The sequence below is a fragment of the Lissotriton helveticus genome, chromosome 6, assembly GCF_964261635.1.
Source record: "Lissotriton helveticus chromosome 6, aLisHel1.1, whole genome shotgun sequence".
Lineage (NCBI taxonomy): Eukaryota > Metazoa > Chordata > Amphibia > Caudata > Salamandridae > Lissotriton > Lissotriton helveticus.
In genome coordinates, this window is record NC_136067.1 from 1,589,642,259 (window position 1) to 1,589,661,194 (window position 18,936).

At 42.0% G+C, this 18,936-nt stretch overlaps 1 protein-coding gene across 2 annotated transcripts in view; it reads left to right on the plus strand.

The window, feature by feature from the left end:
* The window catches only part of PLEKHG1 (pleckstrin homology and RhoGEF domain containing G1), a 288,105-nt gene that overhangs the window by 223,945 nt on the left and 45,224 nt on the right, over positions 1-18,936 (plus strand). Inside the window, exons 13-14 of one of the 2 annotated variants that reach the window (XM_078649384.1) lie at positions 1,126-1,164; positions 9,605-9,627. In XM_078649384.1, the coding sequence (XP_078505510.1) occupies positions 1,126-1,164; positions 9,605-9,627 (62 nt within the window). The remainder of the gene's footprint in view (positions 1-1,125; positions 1,165-9,604; positions 9,628-18,936) is intronic. The other variant, XM_078649385.1, reaches the window with a different exon arrangement.

Below are 18,936 nucleotides of genomic sequence, written 5' to 3' on the forward strand. Positions count from 1 at the left end.
TGTGCTGTGCTACCTTGTATGTCGAACTTAGAACAAAAGTTGGGGGAGTGAGAAGGAGTTTTTTTAGAAGGTCCCCTCATTTTTCCCTAGAGTAACTATAAACACATACAGGTGAAAGCATCCTAAAAAGTTACTTTTCTCCAGTCACTTTCCCAAAATCCCATAGAAAAAGTTTTCCTTTTTTGAAAGGTGGACCCTCACCCACATATCCTTGGGGCCAGAGATAGATGCAAGAACTGCTGGTGCCCAGGGACGTAAGTGTGACACTGGGGTACCGTCTACCCGCAACAACCTATGGAGCACAAAAAAGCTAATTACATAAAATTGGAGACTGTGACATCCTCAGAATTTCCAGCAATGAGATTTACCTCCATTACAATGTGGCTTGGTCTGGGTGATTGCAGGGAGTAAAAGTACATGCCCTTTTCACTATGAGAGTGTTGGATTAGACACAATACAATGAAAGATCGGTGTACGAAAAAGATCTGGATGGTCCTCATCAAAGGCTGGGCAGTAATTAAACAACACGACTGAAACATGCTGACCAATGGATATGGGAGTAATTAACACTCGACAACATTCGCTCTCCTGTTTTCACCCTGTCAAGGGGGGCCTGTGAATAAAAAGTCTACAGGACTAGGGTAGACTATTAGGCATTTTAAAATTTGATCAGGATCCCCAAGAAGGGTAGATAACCTACTTCTTCCTCCATGAACGGGGTTGATGCCGAAAAGTATTGATTTACCCTACCGGGTGAGGATTCAATTATGATGCATGCCACAATTGATAGATTTCGCATTGAAGCCTAAAAATCATGAAACGCTGTGAAGGACACAACACAGTACCAAATTAAACTCTGACTACTAGAATTGAAATGATCTCACACAGGATGGTATAACACCACATTGCAAGATGTGAGTTCTCATTTGACTTAACATTTGAGGAATGCACAATAGAAAGTGAATATCCCTCATTGTGAAGATTGCTTTTATAGCATAGTTTCTGTCTGTCACATTTTATCTACTGGTCATTTGGAATATCACAAAAGTTGGGCTTTGTCCCTCAGTTTTTTGTAGTCTTTGTGAGTCATTGCATTTTGTTAAATAAGCATACTTTGCTTTTTAGAGCCCTCGTCGAGACTCCATAAAGTGATGACACAAGGTGGTGAGTAATCATTTACCAGCCCCAGAAGTATGAGATCAGCCTGTGTTGGTAGACTTGTTAAACCTTTATGATGGTTATTTAATTTATGTGAACAAAGAAGACAAGCAGACAAACCTTTTGTGTTGCATGTTTCCCTATCTGGGAGGTAATGCTATCTCGTTTATTATTGTGCGAATTTTCATATAGTTCCACATGTCCCCAGAGACTGCTTCAGGGTGCTTAGATGTACTGTTGTTGGACAGGCAGATGATACTAGAGAAGAACTGACTCCTGTAAAGGGAACTGGAAAGTCTTTAATTAAGAATTTCGTTTTAGCACTTTTGGTAACTGTAGATTGATCCTCTTATGTTTGAAAGGTTGGGTTGAAGAGCATTCTCGGTATAGAACCTCTGTGTCATCGTGGACACATCATGTGACTAGTTCATTCACATCAGAGGCCATAGAGTGCACTTAAGTAGATGCTGAATCTGTTTTGCTGAAAATATAATGCAGATCATGAAATGGCAAATGTTTTACCCTTTGGTACATGGTGAATTTCCTGCACCCTTTGGTTAATTTCAATATGATCTTTTGGTTCTCTCCCAAAATTAGACGGGTTGAGTTTTATCCTGTATTGGGTAGCTTTTTGATTGCTTCAATCCCAAGCCAGAACTCAGAGGTCATCATCTTGTATTTAGTAACACTATTATTTTGTGTTGGTAGTTGGCAAAGGGACTGATTGGCTAACGCAAGATGGTAGCTCATCTGGTTGACTACATTTTGACCTGGGATTTGATAGTCTGGTAGCTCTCCAAGCCATACCATTGAGCTTTGTGATACTGATGATTAAATAATTATGCTCTGATGAAACTTCGTGCATATGAGTAGCCTAGTGGCAATAGGGTCTGGTTGTACCAGCGAGTATTTGGTGATGATTGCTGCCTAGTTCATTGGTTTACTCTGTGAAGTCTTCCTCCCTGGCCAATTGAGAGATAAGTAGTTGTTTTGACTGCTAATTCTGCACTCTACATTTCTAGACTAGTAAAGAACACCAACATGGTCTGCATTGCACATTAACATTTTTATTTAATTTACTTCATTTTACAAATCTGTAAAATGCTTTTACTGCTTTAGGGCGATATTAAAAGGGGAATAGACACAGGAGAATAAATCCATTGGGGGAGATACAGATAGGGCCTCTGGATAATACCGGGATTTCTACACAGAGCAGTACACTTGATTTTCAAAGCTCTTTTCAGCCTCATGTAGTCCGGCTCCAGTGAGGGGAGAGATGAGTTACATAGAGCAGATTATGTACACAGATCTTCTAGCCATTAAATCAAGAACTGAATGAATTCTAAATAAACAAACAAAAATCCAGAATGTGAATGCTAACATGAAAATGAATGGACAACTGAAATTAGAGTAAGGTGGGAAGATGCTTATGTTTATGCCATGGCAAACACAAGGAGATGATGGACGCAGCACTGAAACCTTTCAGACACTCACCCCAGTCACTGATCTGGGTTGAATCCATTATCGTTCTTTAGCTCACTTAGCCAACCCAGTTCAGCCTCAGCCATATGCAAATCAGTCTTGACCCTGTTCCTCCTGGGAACAGTCGAGCCCGAACTGCCAAGTCAGGTCTTCCCTAGACCAGAAACAAGCATCCTGGGACTTGTTTCGGGGTAAAACCCCTTATCAGCCAGGCTAGCTTGAATCCAGTGGTAAAGTAAGCAAGGGACCCAGGTCCCCTCCCATCCCCCCCCCCCCGGACCCCAGGTACCCCCACTTCCCTGGGGCAATGAAATTAGTAGGTGGGGGCCGCACAGACCACCCGGACTCCAGGGACCACCTCCTCCAAGGGCCTAAATAATAAATAATATTGGGAAGGGTGCCCACGCAGCCCCCCTTCTGGGCTGCATACAGCCTGAAGACCACCACCTCCCCGGGGCAGGCCCATGGGCAGAGAAGAAGGGGAGCTACTTGGCCCCCATCCTGGAGCCAATTATGGCATTGGGGACCACCAACCGTCAGGGCTAGCTCCTGCTTTGTCCCCGAGTGCTCATCCCCAGGACATAGGTGTTTGCTTATGTTTGGTCGGAGCTCACAGCTCCTCCCAAGCAAAAGCAAAGACTCTGGTTCCAGTGGGCGTGAGCTGTCAAAATGCTCCCGCCCGCTGGAAGTGGAGGTTTCATCACTTTCCCTGCCCGCAGACATGTGTACAGGGAAAGAGATGAAACTATTGATCCTACACGCTGGGATCTGCATTTCCCCAGCTTCATGCATGCAGCCGCAATGCCAGCATCTGCAGGAGGTGGGGAGATGGCTGGGACCACGAGGGCCTTGAGGCTCCCCCCGCAGTCCCCATCATGCACACTGGCTGCCCTGGCTGGAACTAGGGTACACAGAGACACATGGACGGGGTGGGATGGATGTGTGAGTGTATGTGTGAGTGACTATATTGGTGAGTGAGTGGGTGTGTCTGTATGAGTGAGTGAATGGCGGGCTGTGTAAGTGGATGTATGGGGGAATAAGTGGCTGTTTGAGTGCTACTGCTGAATTTCACTGGTTTTGTATGAGTGAAATCCGAGCCTAACTATATTTTTCACAGTGGCAGTCACTACAGCGTAGTGATACGTAAGGCAGAGTTTCCAAAGGACAAGTTTTTTGTTTTGTTTTAATAATAATTTTGGCATCATTTAACAAACCTTTACAAACTTTACAAAAACATGTTCATCTACCTCTGCTTCTTATTGGAAAGTTTTGGGGTAATCTGTCAAGCAGGGGCTGTGAAAAACAGGGGGGCCCAAAAGACATTTTTCCCTGAAGTTTCCATTGGGCATTTTATGCAATGTTATAGAAAAAAACAGCTGAATGACACTAAATGTGGGAGGAAGCTAGTTCTTTACCCAGAAAGTGTCAATTTTGTGATATGGTGTACATATGATTTATAATGGTAGTAGATTGTGCACTCCTATAAAATTAGCTCAATTCAAAGATTATCCAATCAAACTGATTTGCTTGCCACGTTTGACAAATGTCTGCCTGACGTGTGATAAATGTGAACGGAGCCAAGTCCCTAGAGGCAACTTCGACTCAAACGTACACAGCTTGGTGAGTTACTACAACATTTATAATATATTTTCAACCCAAATAATTATAGTTTTCTGTATTTATTTTCATACATAATTCATTTTTCCTTTCATCAAGCAAGATTTATACTCTATGAAGCAAATCATGTTTCAATGCAAAACAACACCATATTTATACAATATTCATATAATAATTATACATTACAAAAACTGTGTGAAAACAACTTCACTCTTCAGTCCCCCTGATATCTCAACTACAACGCACGAACCTCCTGCACGAAAGTATTGTTACCTGTGTGATTGCCCCTGTTGAAGGGACAGCCAGTTCCGAAATGCATTGGGCGTCATTTCTTTCGTTGCTATGATTTTGTTTTCACACAGTTTTTGTAATGTAATTATGAATATTGTATAAATATGGTATTGTTTTGCATTGAAACATATGTTTTGCTTTTTAGAGTATAAATCTTGCTTGATGAAAGCAAAAATGAAATATGTACGGAAATAAATACAGATAAAACTATAATTATTTGGGTTAAAAATATATTAGGAATGTTGTAGTAACCCACCACGCTGTGCACGTTTGATTCCAAGTTGCCTCGAGGGACTTGGTCTCTTCCATGTACATATGATTTAGCCATTATTGAAAAATTAAGGTTCATTAAATAGAAATCTGGACAGTTGTTCCAGCAGGACCGCAAATTATAAAGAAAATAGAGAGATCTGATTGGTGAGATGTTTTCCCATCTGCTGTCTTGATATTGTGGACCCATCACAGGTACTGAGGAATCTGACTTGCTGGCCACAACATGAAGAAAAATATTACGCCCACCATTACAGGACTTGCAGACTCTGTCCCTGTGTACTGAAATAATGTCTAAAAAATATATATAAGGGCAGGGGGGTACCCTGAACCCCTCGCCTTTGCCTTTGTGGACGGTTGGTTGACCGTGGTAAACTCAATGCTGTGCTTGGCTGAAGGCTCTGCTTGGCATGGGGGGTTGGCTGCTTGCGGGGATTTAGATAGCTAACCCCTAGCTGCGCACGACCTTAGGCCTTGCATGGGGTGGTTGACCCCGGACATATTGATTGTAAGATCTTACTTTTCATTTTAAAAAACATACAAAGTCACCGAAAAAAACACAGTTTGAAGTGAAGTTATATATAAGTAAGGTAGTAAAATGTTTTAAATTGCTAAAAAAACCTTACACATTCACAGAAAAAAAACAAAGGTTAAAGTGGATATCCGCACGTCTTCTAATAATAAAAAAACTAATGTTTAAAAACAAAAAAAAATGAAATTCATCAGTTATTCATAACTTGTCCCAAGTATAACTTGCACATTATGAAGTATTGCTTATGGCCTTGCATATTACATCACTGAAGACATCTAAAAGTCTATGGTGGGTGGTGCAAATTCTACTTGGGTCAATTACGTGTAACTGGTAACCATCATTGTTTTTTAGTGATTAAATGAGTTCACCGATGTTTTAACTTTTCACGAATACGAATGTCTGTGCTCATAATGGATTGACCAGAACCTGGAAAGACATGTACTTGCCTCGGTAGTAAGGTCTGGGACGAGGACGAGGGAAACCAAGTGCAGCCTCTAGTTCTTGATAATTTGCATAACTCCTAGTTCTGCTTTCTTCCTCGTCAAGGTCGATATGAATCGCCTGCCATGCTCAAAGCTCCTCTCCATGGTGATTTTCTGGTAACCAGAATGTGGTGTTGATGTTAATGTAGGTGCGTTATCTCCCTATTAGTTGGGTTGAGACTATTCACAAAAATATTTCAAAGCAACGGAAGATCCAGTCTGACAGGTTCTGCGCTTCCTTAATAAAGGTGGGACCAGCAAGACTTAAGAGTGATGGGCATTACTGGAAAGTTATCGAAACATTTTGGTGCTTGCCCCACTCTACTCCCTCTCTGGCATCAGTTTCTTATCACTGACCCTCTCTATTTATTAAGAGTGAGAGTAGATTTGGTGGTAAGCACCACAATGTCTTGCTAACCTTCCAGTAATGCCCATCACTCAAGTCTTGCTTGTCGCGTCCCTAAGGAAGTGCAGAGCCTCTCAAAATGGATCTTCTGCTGCTTAAAATATTTTTGTAATAATCCCTACCATCCTAATGGGGAGATAACGCGGCCCTCCATCAACAACACCTCTGGTTACCAGTAAATCAGTGAGGAGATAAGCTTTGAGAATGGCAGGCGGTGGGCGGTTCATATCGATCTTGATCAGGAAGAGAGCAGAACTAGGAGTAATGGAAATGTTCAATAATTAGAGCCAGTACTTCTCTTCCCTTGTCCTTATTCCAGACTTTACTAATGAGGCGTCCACAAATCTTTACAGGTTCTGGCCAACTCTTTACGAATACAGTAATTCCTGAAATGTTAAAACATGTTTGAACTAATTTATCCAACTCAAGCAATTCAATTCAGGATGCTAACTTCAAACCTGTCGGTGGAAGCCGACTCCACCGATGGTCTGATATGATGGATGAAGGTGTTTGGGGATGCTGATATGGTTGCCCTGCCAAGGCTTTATTTTTGGTACTATTCTGCACTTCTCTGAAAGAGGTTTAAATACCATTTGCAGATCTCCAGAATTAATTCATGCCAGCAGTGCCAAGCCAACAGTTGTTAAAGGCAAAAAATAGGGAAGAGGAGGGAGGTAAAAGAACAAAAAGAGGAAAACAGCTCCATGTTAAGGGATAAGTGCTATCGAAATGAATGGGCCTCACGATTTTTACGCTTTCAAAGAGTGGCAAAGTCTGAATTTCGTAACAAAATTGTTCCAAGCCTTACTCATGAACTAAAAAAAAACTACACCCCACGTGAAACTTAAATGTCTGCACGGAGCACATAATGTCTACTGCTCTGAAACTTTGAGAATGTGGGTGGAAGTAAGACCGGAAAGCATTCCACAAAGAACTAAGGGGCATAATGTGCATTTGTAGGTGTCTAAAAAAAAAAAGAATAAGCTCCTCTCTACTTTCAGAAACATGATCTCCTCTTCCCAGGCCCTAAATAAGTCTCACCAAGGTATTTTGAACCAGCCGCTATCTAGGTGAGAAATTGGCACGGAGGGAGTCCAGCATAGCACGAATTGTAGTAATTTAGGGCCATATGTATCATGCCCAAATGCGTTCGCAAATGCCGAAATTCGTAGAATTTCGGCGTTTGCGAACGCATTTTCGCAAAATGGTATGTATCACACAAATCTACATGCAAAATAAGGAATCGCAAAATTTGCGATTCCTTATTTTGCGATGGAATTTAAGGAATCGCAAATTTTGAGGTTCCTTAAATGCAATGTAAGAAGCCAAAAAAATTTGCTAAATGGCCTTAAGGAATTGCAAATCAAGTTGCGAATTCCTTGAAAAATGCACATTTCTGTCATTTTCAAAGTGCCATGTGACGCACATACATGCCCCTAGGGCATGTATGTGCACCACATGTGCACCTATGCTTATTTCAGGGGTGCAACAGGGTGTCCTTTGGACACCCCTGCACCCTTGAAATTATTCTCAATTTGCGATTAGCAATTTGCGAATCGCAAATTGAGAAACAATTCCCATTCCTTCCCATGGGCCTCCTGGCCTATAGAAATGAATGGGAAAGTATTCCTTAATTGCGAATTCGCAATTTGCGAATTCGCAATAAGGAATATCAAGAAATCGCTAAAAAATTGCAATTTTCTTGATACATACCAATTTGCGATTCTGAAATAGCGATTTCTTAAAAATCGCTATTACAGATTTGCAAATTGGTTCCTTGATACATAGGGCCCTTAGTCTTGTGTTGACACCTGCTCCAAAACACAGCCCTGATGTTATGGTATTCATAAGATGCAAATAGCTTAGAAATCCCCAATATATTTAACACCTGGCCTAGGTTTTTAACTTTGGTGACAGGTTGAATTGACTCCCTCAAAAGAATGTTGTATAATGGGTTAATATCCTGAGAGTCACCTTTCCTTTTATCCTCAAAGAAGATACTCTTAGTTTTGTCAGAGTGTGGATGCAGCAGGTTGATGCTCATTAAGTCAATACTGCTAATAGGTTATTTTATAATGTATCCACGATGCCGATCTCATTTGTCTTAGTAGTGATCTTGATTTAGATTTGTTTTCTAAAAGATAACTGCTACCCCTGCGCCCCACCCTCCAACGTCCTCAGTCCTGTCACTACAACAGAAGATATTAGACTTTGGGACAGAAGAAGGGAGCAGAGTTACATGATGGTCAGAAAACCATGCTTATGTATAAGGTCCTAGTTCGCTTGTTGTAAAAGGTCATAGATTTCATCTTCATCACTAACTGCAGAGTTGTGTTGAGCATGACACCTATCACCAGTATTTGGCATGACCTTCCCCGCCCAGAAACGGAGGCGGTAATAATGAAAAGAAACAAGAATTTGAAGAGATTCCATGGATAATTCCCAACCCTGTCTTAGAAACTGGTCGCCCATAAATTACAACCATTTCCGCCACAGATGATAACTAGAACATGTACAGCAAGCAAGGACCAAGGTCCCTGGCAGGTGCATGCAACATCCTTCAGAAAAACTGTATCTAACAGATCATTAGTCTTAGCTACCACCTTCTGCTGCACACTTGTTGCTTTGCAAAGATAAAAAATTATTTAGAGGAGTAGACTGTCATAGTCGGGGGGGCTTCAACTTAATTAATAAGCACTGGGACGAAGAAGAGGGATGTGAAGATAATTCCCACCTATCTGCTGGGCAAAAGAAGTGAAGGGGCAGGGATAACGTTTACCTACATGTCAGTCCTGATTCAGCATGAGGGATCTCTCATTATATTTCTACTGAAAGCCATCCACTAGCCCTGTGTTCTTTACCTGTCTGCAGGCCAGCATTTCTCAATTTCAGTGGGTTTTGACCTTTCTTATTCACTAATAGTTGTGAGTGCCCCACTTCTCTTACCCATCTATTCAAGAGCAGCTAGCACTGAACAGTGGGGACCTCCACTCAGATCGTCCAAGTAGGACTGTACCAGCTGACAGATCAATGACTAGTTGTTACATGCGTATCATTTATCTTGGGACCAGCCCCTGCCATAGGCTCTCAGCTGAGAGGGAGGATAAAAATGTTAAATGGCATCTCTTCATTCAGAAAATACATAAACACTATAAATTCTAGGCAAGTGTCTCAGGAGAGGAATTGGTTTCACTTTTTTGGTGTTTTTTGTCAAAAGAATAGTTTGTCTACTCCCATCAGCCCTTTCGCCCTTGCATATACCTGTATGCTCAATGTACCAGAGGTGGACAGAATGTAAAATGTAGAATTCTACCCTAGATTATAAAATATTGTGCTCACTTTTCCCTTTTGTCTCTTTATTTTCAGATATGAGTCCAGAGTTGCAGAAGGTAGGCAACAGATCTCTTTTTTCATGCTTATTGTTTCAAAGAAGTCTTATTTAAAAACCACAGTTATATTATGAGCCCTGTAGCTAACCAGTTTTGATAATGTGCATCTTGGAAAACTCCATTTGAGTGCAGTGGCTTCACCTCTGTTTTTGGTACATCTCACTGCTGTTTTCTAAATTCCAAATTTTCCCCTTCTGAACTTTGAATACAAAACTGGACTTTTCAAATAACTAAACTCTTTTTACTTCTTGATTGAAAGCCCGGTGCCTCCATTTTCAGATTATCTCAGTAAATTACTCTTTGATGCGTTAGTCAATACAGGGAATTGTTGCTTAGGACTTGGGTTATGATATTTGATTCGATTATATACTCGTCTCCTTTTTCAGCTGTCCACATATCCACCAGGCTCTTAATCTAAGGCTTTGCTATATTTGAAATGTGAAATGTTCTTTAGCCTCTTCCCTTTGTCCTATGTAAATTAAGCATGTTGTTTGCTTACATAGACACAGAAAATGTTTTTGTTTGTTTACCTTTGTTTGTTTACAGGTTCTCAGTTTTGTCCCCAAGTGGTTTGAAATGTCTTGTGTAGTAGTTATAGGTTTCTTTATTCCGTATACAAAAAGTATAACCATACAATCTACAACACAAATAAAAACAGATATAAACAATACAGACACAACTATATGAGTGGTCAAATGAAAAACAAAATAATTAACTTCACAACTATCAAGAAATATAAACAAAACTTATTTATAGTGACTGGAGTTATCAGATCAAATCCAAGTAACTCGATTGGAGCAAGGCCTATACACTAATGCAACAGACAAAGATAAACCATAACTCCCTGTCACTCTATAGACTTGCTTTTTGCTAGCATAAACATAAAAGAAATTAAGTGTAAAATATACAAAATTATAATTCAAGCAGATACATAAAATCTATAAGAGATATTATTTCCCCACTTGCTGTCTTAGACAAATAGGGAAGTTTATATATTTATAGACCATCAGACATGTATATTTTGTTTGAAAGAGCTGCAAATACAATATATCTGGTCTACAGAGTCTAATATTCAGATTCTTCATAAGTGGTATTAAAAACTGTTTCCTCTGGAAAGTATATAACTTGCAAAAAAATAAGACGTGTAGCAAGCACTGACTCCTTATTGAGTCACATTAGCAAGGCTCCAAAAGGAGTCATTATGAGTAGAACTCTGGTAGGAGACCAAATAATATGCAATGCCAAACCTTAATCTAACCAGGTTAAAGCGTGGATTATGGGAATATGCCAACGTAAGATATGGTTGCACCATATTGGTAGTGACAAGGCGGAGATATCAAGTTGCCCTCTTTTTTTCTCTTTTCCTTGTCTTTGTTGTGCCCTTCTGATGAGAAACGCATAGTTTAGCTGCTTTTTAGAGACGCAAGCCATTAACAGTGGGTTGTTATGGCAGTTATGGCAGTCCTCTCTCCCCAACAAGGTACGGTGCTCCTTTACATATCTCAACCAAATAAATTTAGATGCTTTATCTAAAGACTTACAATCATTAAATATAGTCTGATTAGGTAAAGTGTCCTGCTTTGACCAAATTGCTCTCCAGAGCATCAGGGTAGGTAATTTAACCCAGTCCTCTGGTGGGATTTGTCCCACTTCTGTGTGACAGATGACAGGTAGACTGTTTCAACTGAAAAAAGTCTCCTTCAAATGGTATTTTCAGCGACTTATAGGTCAGTAATATCACAATAGATCCATACTCCAACGCCGTGGATAGCCATGGATAAACATTGTGTAGTATAAATGTTAGGCATAACAGCCAACGGTATCCTACCAAATTTCCTAGCAAATCTATAAAGAGCTGCAATAATTTGCAAAAATCTTAACCTCGTGCATTTAACCAAATGGGTCCAGGAACTTTGCTGATCAAATGGAATTCCTAAGTAAGAGAAGGTGTTAACATTTAGTCGTTTTTACCCATTGATATGACGAGACTTTAAAGATTTAGAGGATTTCCCTATGATCATAAAATGAGATTTAGCGGTATTGGCTTTTAGACCCAAACCATTCATGAACAAATAAAATATATTTAATCATTTTAGCAGACCTACCCCACTTCTTAAAATTAAAACGCAATCATTTGCATACAATAATGCAGGTCATTTCCTAGACCCTCATCTAGATAAGGATGTTTTTCCAGACCATTAATATAAAGACAGAATACCCAGCCTTGTCTCACACCACGTTTCATTTTCAATGTATCAGTAAGCTCTCCATTTTCCCTCTACCTTACATGCCCTACGACTCCCTCATGCATCTGGGCCAAAAAATGGACCTATGCAGAGTCAATAACTATGTCAAGCATAATTGACCACAATCTCCCTTTATCCACCCAGTCAAATGCCGCTAATAAAACCATGAAACCTAGGTGGAAACTAACGCCATTACCGTTGTATATTTAGAAATGATTAGATGGAGATTGAGGCACTGCTCAACAGTGCTGAGGCCTTGCCTTAACCCACATTGTACATCTGAAAAACACCCCTTACCTAAGACTCCAACCGGTCAAGTAACATTTTCCCCATAAGTTTACGCGTGGTGTCAATAAAGAAATTGGGCAATAGCATCGAGGATCTGATCTATTGCCTTTTTTGAAAACAGCGATTACATTTGAACAACACCATGATTTCGGAGGGACCTCCGTAGCCACACTTCTCTTAACATTTGTCAACAGAGGGACCCATAGATCAAGGTTATCTAGAAAAAGATCAGCTGGAACACCATCCAGACCAGGGGCCTTGTTTCTCTGTGTACGATTCAAAGCGGAGATGACCTCCTTATAAGACGGTGGATCTAATTTGTGGGGAATGGTCACATCAATATGTGTGTTGTGGTCATCTTTAAGAAATGGGTTGCTAACAGTTTTCCAAAACAGGTGAGGGTCCTTACTAGTGCTTGCTACATAGTTTTTCACAGGCTTAAGTTGCAATACCTTTTTTCCTCTGTGAAATAGCCTGTTTATATTCATTTCTATAAAATCTCACTATCTCCCTGTCCCGAGGAACCTGCTTTAAGGCATAAATAAGATTATTGTGTGTCTTAGAACAGTTTCTATCAAACCAATAGTGCGATTTAATTTCAGCTTTTTTTGCTTTGGTAGTGAAGAGATCAGTGATTGATTGACAAATTTCATGAAATGCATTTAAAACAATCTTGGGGTTAAGGTCATCAATCAGGCAGGCTAATACTTGACCCACTTTCCCAAAATAAGTCTTCAAGGACAAAGTGAGAGTCTACAGTAGCCCACCTACTTGTGATCCCCTTATTTTTATTGTGTTTTACCTTGCCGCATTCAATGGATAAAGATAGGGGGTATGGTGACTTAAACAATTCGGTACCATTTCGAACTCAATATCCTTAGGCTTATAAAACTGGGAAAATGTGATAACACCTGTGCGGAAACATCTATGTGGAAATATGGTCTACAATATGATGTTTAATAAGGTCTATCGTTAAGTACCATCCTATTCAAAATAGAGTTAAAAATATCCCCACAGGGATATGTTCAAAATGCACAGCGTCCTCTGAGTCCCATTCAGACAACCCACAAACATTCGAATTCAATAGCTTACAAGCAAAATCACCTCCTCAAATAATAAATACTCAGTTTTAAGTTCATTGAATCAATGGCTAAGAGTTTCATCTAATGAGACTGCTATATCCACATCGTTCAGAATAATAAAAACAGGCTGCAGTGGGGGACATGGAAACATGTCCAGAAGCTCCCAATGGGGAGCTCGGTTCCTCCTGGATGTGGGATATCAGGGCTGGGTCGCTTCAGTGCAGAGTAGTTAGGTTAGCTGGGCTTCTGTGTTGTGGGCACTCACAGTTGTCTATCTTGCCGGTTAAGGGGACAAAATCAGGACAGCTGGGTAACTCTCAAAGTGGGTTGCTGCGGTGCTGATATCCCTCAATGACTGCTTTGTCTGGGAGTCTTTGCTGCACAGGGTCTGGCACCCATGGTATTTGTGCTATGCAGCTCCGGTTGGTCGGGGCGTCTTCTCAAATGGCGAGGAACCTGATCTGACCTTCTGGAGCATGGTGACCCCTTCTGGGGTGACTGCTGCGTCAGTGAAACTGTGGGCGGCACAACGGTGGACCGTACTTTGCTGTTTGGTGCCTGCAAGCTGCAGGGAGTAGCTCCTCTACTCCAAGGGAGATTGCTGGCAATTTGTGTACGGCTGCCAGCCCACCGGGGTTCTTGGAAGATGCACAGTGGCAAGATGAGTCAATTTGTCGTAATTGTCGGGACAGGTGCAGGTAGGAAGGGCTTGGCACCAGAAGGTCTACAGCTGGTCCTGAGTTCTCCCTTCTTCGCTCTCCTTTGTCTTCTTCTTCTTGCACACGTCGAATCTGAGTTCCTGTTGTCAGTGGTGCCACCTAAATACTCAATTTAGGGGCGTTAAGGGGAGTGAAAGGTAGTAGCCAATGGCCTACTTACGTTTGGGGTGCCTACATCCCCTATATGACCACTTCTTGTGGGGAGTGGGCATAACCCTCGCCCAATGTATCTAACTTCACCAAAAAACAAAATGGTGGAATTCTACTTTTTGTATTCAGTTCAAGTAGCCCACTTTAGGGGTGTAACTAACCTGATAGTGAACACGCCTCTGACTAGCTAATTTTCCCACCTGTCCTGGTGCTAAATGGGTCCTGGTGCTAAATGGACCCTGGGCAGGGGATGCCTTTTGCCCTGTCTGTGGAAAGCTGGGGTCATACATCAAAGGTGGCAGACACATTTGAAGCCTGCTGCCTTGATATGCTGATTACTAGCCATCCTGCTTGGAGGAGGTGACAACACTTTTGGCCAGAGCAGGCACTGTTTCTGACCTCAGAGAGTTCGGGCGCGCACCTCCAGTGGATCAGAAATGCATATATGGTGGCAGGCTGGTCGATACCAGTTAGCCAGCACACTAGAGGTGGATCGTTTTCAGGGGGCACCTCTAAGATGCCCTTTGGGTACATGTCTTAATAAATCCACTCCTGGCATCAGTATGGATTTATTAAGACAAGGTATTTGATACCAAACACGTTAGCTGGGAAACACGTAATGACCATTTCCCAGTACATGTACTCAAGATTGCTTCCCTGTTCATTTGTACTATCTAGCAATTAGACTAGACAACGCTGGGGCATGTATGTTCATGTAGATGTGTCCTCACTAGTAATATAATGCACCCTGCCTTAGGACTGTAAGGCCTGCTGTAGTAGTAATTTACAAATATTCCATGATGTGTCATTTGGCATGGCACACATGGTGCCATATCGTGTTTTCACTTTTTTCTACACCATTTCACACAGCCTGCAATGGCAGTCTGCATGAGTTTAGTGGTGGGTCCCTTAGGGTGGTACAATACATGCAACCCTGAAGGACCCTATTTAGTACCCTTACTCTAGTTACCACGGGTACCATTTACAAGAGATGTACAGGGGTGCTAAAGGGCTTGCCAGTTGTAGAACAACTGCATTTACCTTGTTTTTGGGAAGGAACACTGTCGCTGGGGACCTGGGTAGCAGGAACCCAGTGCGCTTCAGTCAAAGTTGCATCAAGTACCAGGCAAACAAGCATTTGCAATGCAATAGATCTCGCATTAGGAAAGTTTGAGCTATTGGTATTGTAAATGACAATTTTTTTATTTATGTGTTGGTTTTGAAAATAGCGAAAATGATAGCTTTGTCATTTACAATGCCAATAGTTTTAACTTTCGCAAATGTGACACCTATAGCATTTGTAATGCAATATGTGTTGTATTTACGTGACTTAGATGTATTGATATTGACTTTGATGTATTGATATTACAAATAACAGTGACTTTTAATTTTTTTTAAATAATTAATACTCAAACAAAAGTTATTGTACTTTATAATGGCAATAGCTTAAACTTTTGTAAATAACTTTTGTGAAGATTATGTTCAGTGTATTTTATTGTGACGAAAATCCAAGAACAGAAGTGAAATATTAACATCTTTTTGTGACATTTGTAATAAAGCTTGAAACATTGAGAGAACATATTTGAACCAGTTGTTGTGATGTTGTGGTGCCCCTGAGTGATGCTGTGTTGGTGCTGAGTGATGCTGTGGTGATGCGATAGAGAAATAGAGTGAGTGCGATAGATAGATAGATAGATAGATAGATAGATAGATAGATAGATAGATAGATAGAGTGAGGGCGATAGATAGATAGAGATAGAGTGAGGGCAATAAATAGATAGAGTGAGGGTGATAAATAGATAGATAGTGAGGGCGATAGATAGAGTGAGTGACGGTGATAGATGGGTAGATAGGTAGATAGATAGATAGATAGATAGAGTGAGGGCGATAGATAGATAGACAGACAGATAGATAGATAGATAGAGTGAGGGGGATAGATAGACAGATAGATAGAGTGAGGGCGATAGATAGATAGAGTGAGGGCGATAGATAGAGTGAGGCCGATAGATAGATAGAGTAAGGGCGATAGGTAGATAGATAGTGCTGCCTAGGAGTGCACGCTGTGTCAGCCAATGACGTGTTCTGCTCACAGCAGCAAAGTTCACACATGAACCAGCGGTATCTCGGGCTGCTTTCGTTCACAGTCAGTCCTTGTGACGTCATTATGGGTGATGCCCGGTCCAATTTGCAGAAGGTTTTTATATGATGCATTTCACACAACATTCATGACCTGGAGTGAGGGGAGAGGAGCGCCCCCTGAGGGTAGTTCGTGAGAGACAGCCAGGCTGCTTTAATAACCTTGGGTGACAGTTGAACCACTACCTCAGATTTTACTGAACGTGGGCTCCTTAGAGCAGGGTGGAGTCACGTAAATGGGAACACAGTCGCACTTGCGTCTCACTGGTCCAGCTGTTCCCTATTTTGAGTTAATGGTGAACTTTACAGATCATTTCTTATAATACGCGGATTTTACATTGTCTAAGCAATTTTATAAACACTTTAAAAAAACTCCGATTTGCCAGTATCCTAATAAAGATAGCGTTATTTCACCACATTTTAATGAATTTTAATCACCTATATTTAGTTATAACTAAGATAACGATTTCTGGAATCGCTGCCTATCTTCTGTGGTCGCAGACAGTGCAGACGTAAATACCCCCCTGCATGTGTCCTGATGGAGGATTGGGAGTCAGGTGCCAGCCGGAAATGAAGGATTGAGGACTTCCGGCTGGAGGTTGTGACATGGTACATTGACCCATAATCCCACCATGTGAGCAACACTGTTGAATTACCATGAGCCTGTTTAGGCTATTGACTGGGGCGTGTGCACTGCGGGAACATGTCTGCCGGGAGGAAATGTATGGTGTCCTGTTGTTCTGTGTGTCCTTGTAAACACTGCTTCCGGCTCAGTTATTAGGGGTGAGGTCACATGGTATGTGTGTGCTTGCTTGGGACTTATTCACAACTGAATGAGGCAGATCAGAGCGCACCTTCTGCTTTGGCGGGGGTCTCATATATCTGGAACTACATTTACTATAACAAAACCCTTTAATAGCTCCCAGAGGCCTGCGTGCACCCTGCGCCTAAAAGCGCGCATGTAAATATTGCTGCTATAGTCATTCCCTCGTGAATAGGACGCGAGTCGCCCTGCCGTCTCCAAGAAATAAAACGCATGTTCGTGAACTGGAGCGCCCCATTACTGAATATACTATGCATACACACCACACATTGAAGGAAACCCTCACATTCATGTGTGAGAAAGCAGCGTGTCAGGGTTAAAATGCATCTTCAGATAGCGTGACCTCCTTTTTCTAGCGTCTCACATGAACAAGAAAGTGCTCAAGTCAGGAAAACCTACTTTGAAGGGCACGTGTGAAGTAGTGTCCCGCCGAGGGACGCCTGGCCCTGCTAATGACACTGTCTGATTTATCTATATACTTGGTAGTGTTGGGTGGACATAGGTGAAAGGGTGTGGGGGTAAACCACCAAACCTAAGCAACAACAACAGTGCTAATGACCCTGGACTTCGTCATAGAAGTGCTTCAATGCTCCGCATTTGTCAAAGGTACACGTGGACATGGCAAATCAGACCGCACAACCGAAAGTCCGATACCATCTTCAGAGACACAGAAATTATTTAGAAATGTATTGTTGCTTCCCTCTCGAAATCACTTCAAACCAGCAACACGGCATCCCAATCTCTCCCTTTCATCTTGTGACCTTCTCTGCACGTGGAATCTGAATACAGAAGGGAGATGGTAGACTGGTACCCAGGCTAAGATGCTGGGCCCCAATGCATCTGTGATTTATAATGCAGCAGCTAAGGAGTGCAAGTCAAATTCTTGTGCATTAGATACAAATAAACATTGAAAAGAGCTAGCAAACAAGGCGCCCCCAAGAAACCACGCCAACTTGAACTGCCAATATAATGACATGAGTGAACACGACGCCCAAACTGGCTTGCTTGATGCTGTTCGCTTCCAGCAGCTCATGGGTCTGTAACCCTTCCCCCCAACCCCTCCTTCGTTAGGTGAAACCCATCTGAAAAAAAGTGCAAGCTGCTCCAAAGATAGCCCAGAAAATACGAAATTAAAATCTCATATCCAGCAACCAAGACCTGCGTATTCATAATTCACACGCCCTCTGGCAAACCAAGAAACGACATGGGGCAGCTTGTGATGTCTTCACTAACGGCAAAGCACAAGAAAACGTAACCCCTGCAGCATGAGATAGTCGAAGTTTGTGGGTTAATGCACCTGCTGTGACAAACAGTGAACAGCTTCGGGGCAGACCAGACCATAACGTGATTCCCAAAGATGTGGCTATTGATCAAATTTCGATAACTGCGAGACAGTGGCAGTAAGCACCATGCATCAGTTGAGGCTTCACAAGAGAAGGTTCTTTCACCATGTGGCAGTCACAAAGCAGGGCGCTGTAGGTGGTGTGCACATCTCGATCTCTTGATCTAACAGTGAGAAGTGACGACTGTGTGGGCAATATTGAGGCACTGACCTGGCAGCTCCGATTTGTACCGAACAGGGTCAGAGCCAAAGGCGGCCGCCGGACAACACAGCAAAAATACAGAATGTCGAGGGCCAGGAAACAATAAAAAAAAAACAAGCGCGCACAAGTCTGTCAGTAATACAAGCCGGGGTGCCAACCTTCGTGTAGCGCTGTGAGGAGGGGGGAGAGAGTGCGCTGTGCATACCAATGGCGAGGGAGGGCAGGTCCAGCGGAGACTGCAGAGGAAGAGGCTGAAGGTGGGAGGGCGGGGGAGATAGCGAAAGGGTGAGAGAAGAGGCATTGCGCAGAGGGGGGCGGGGA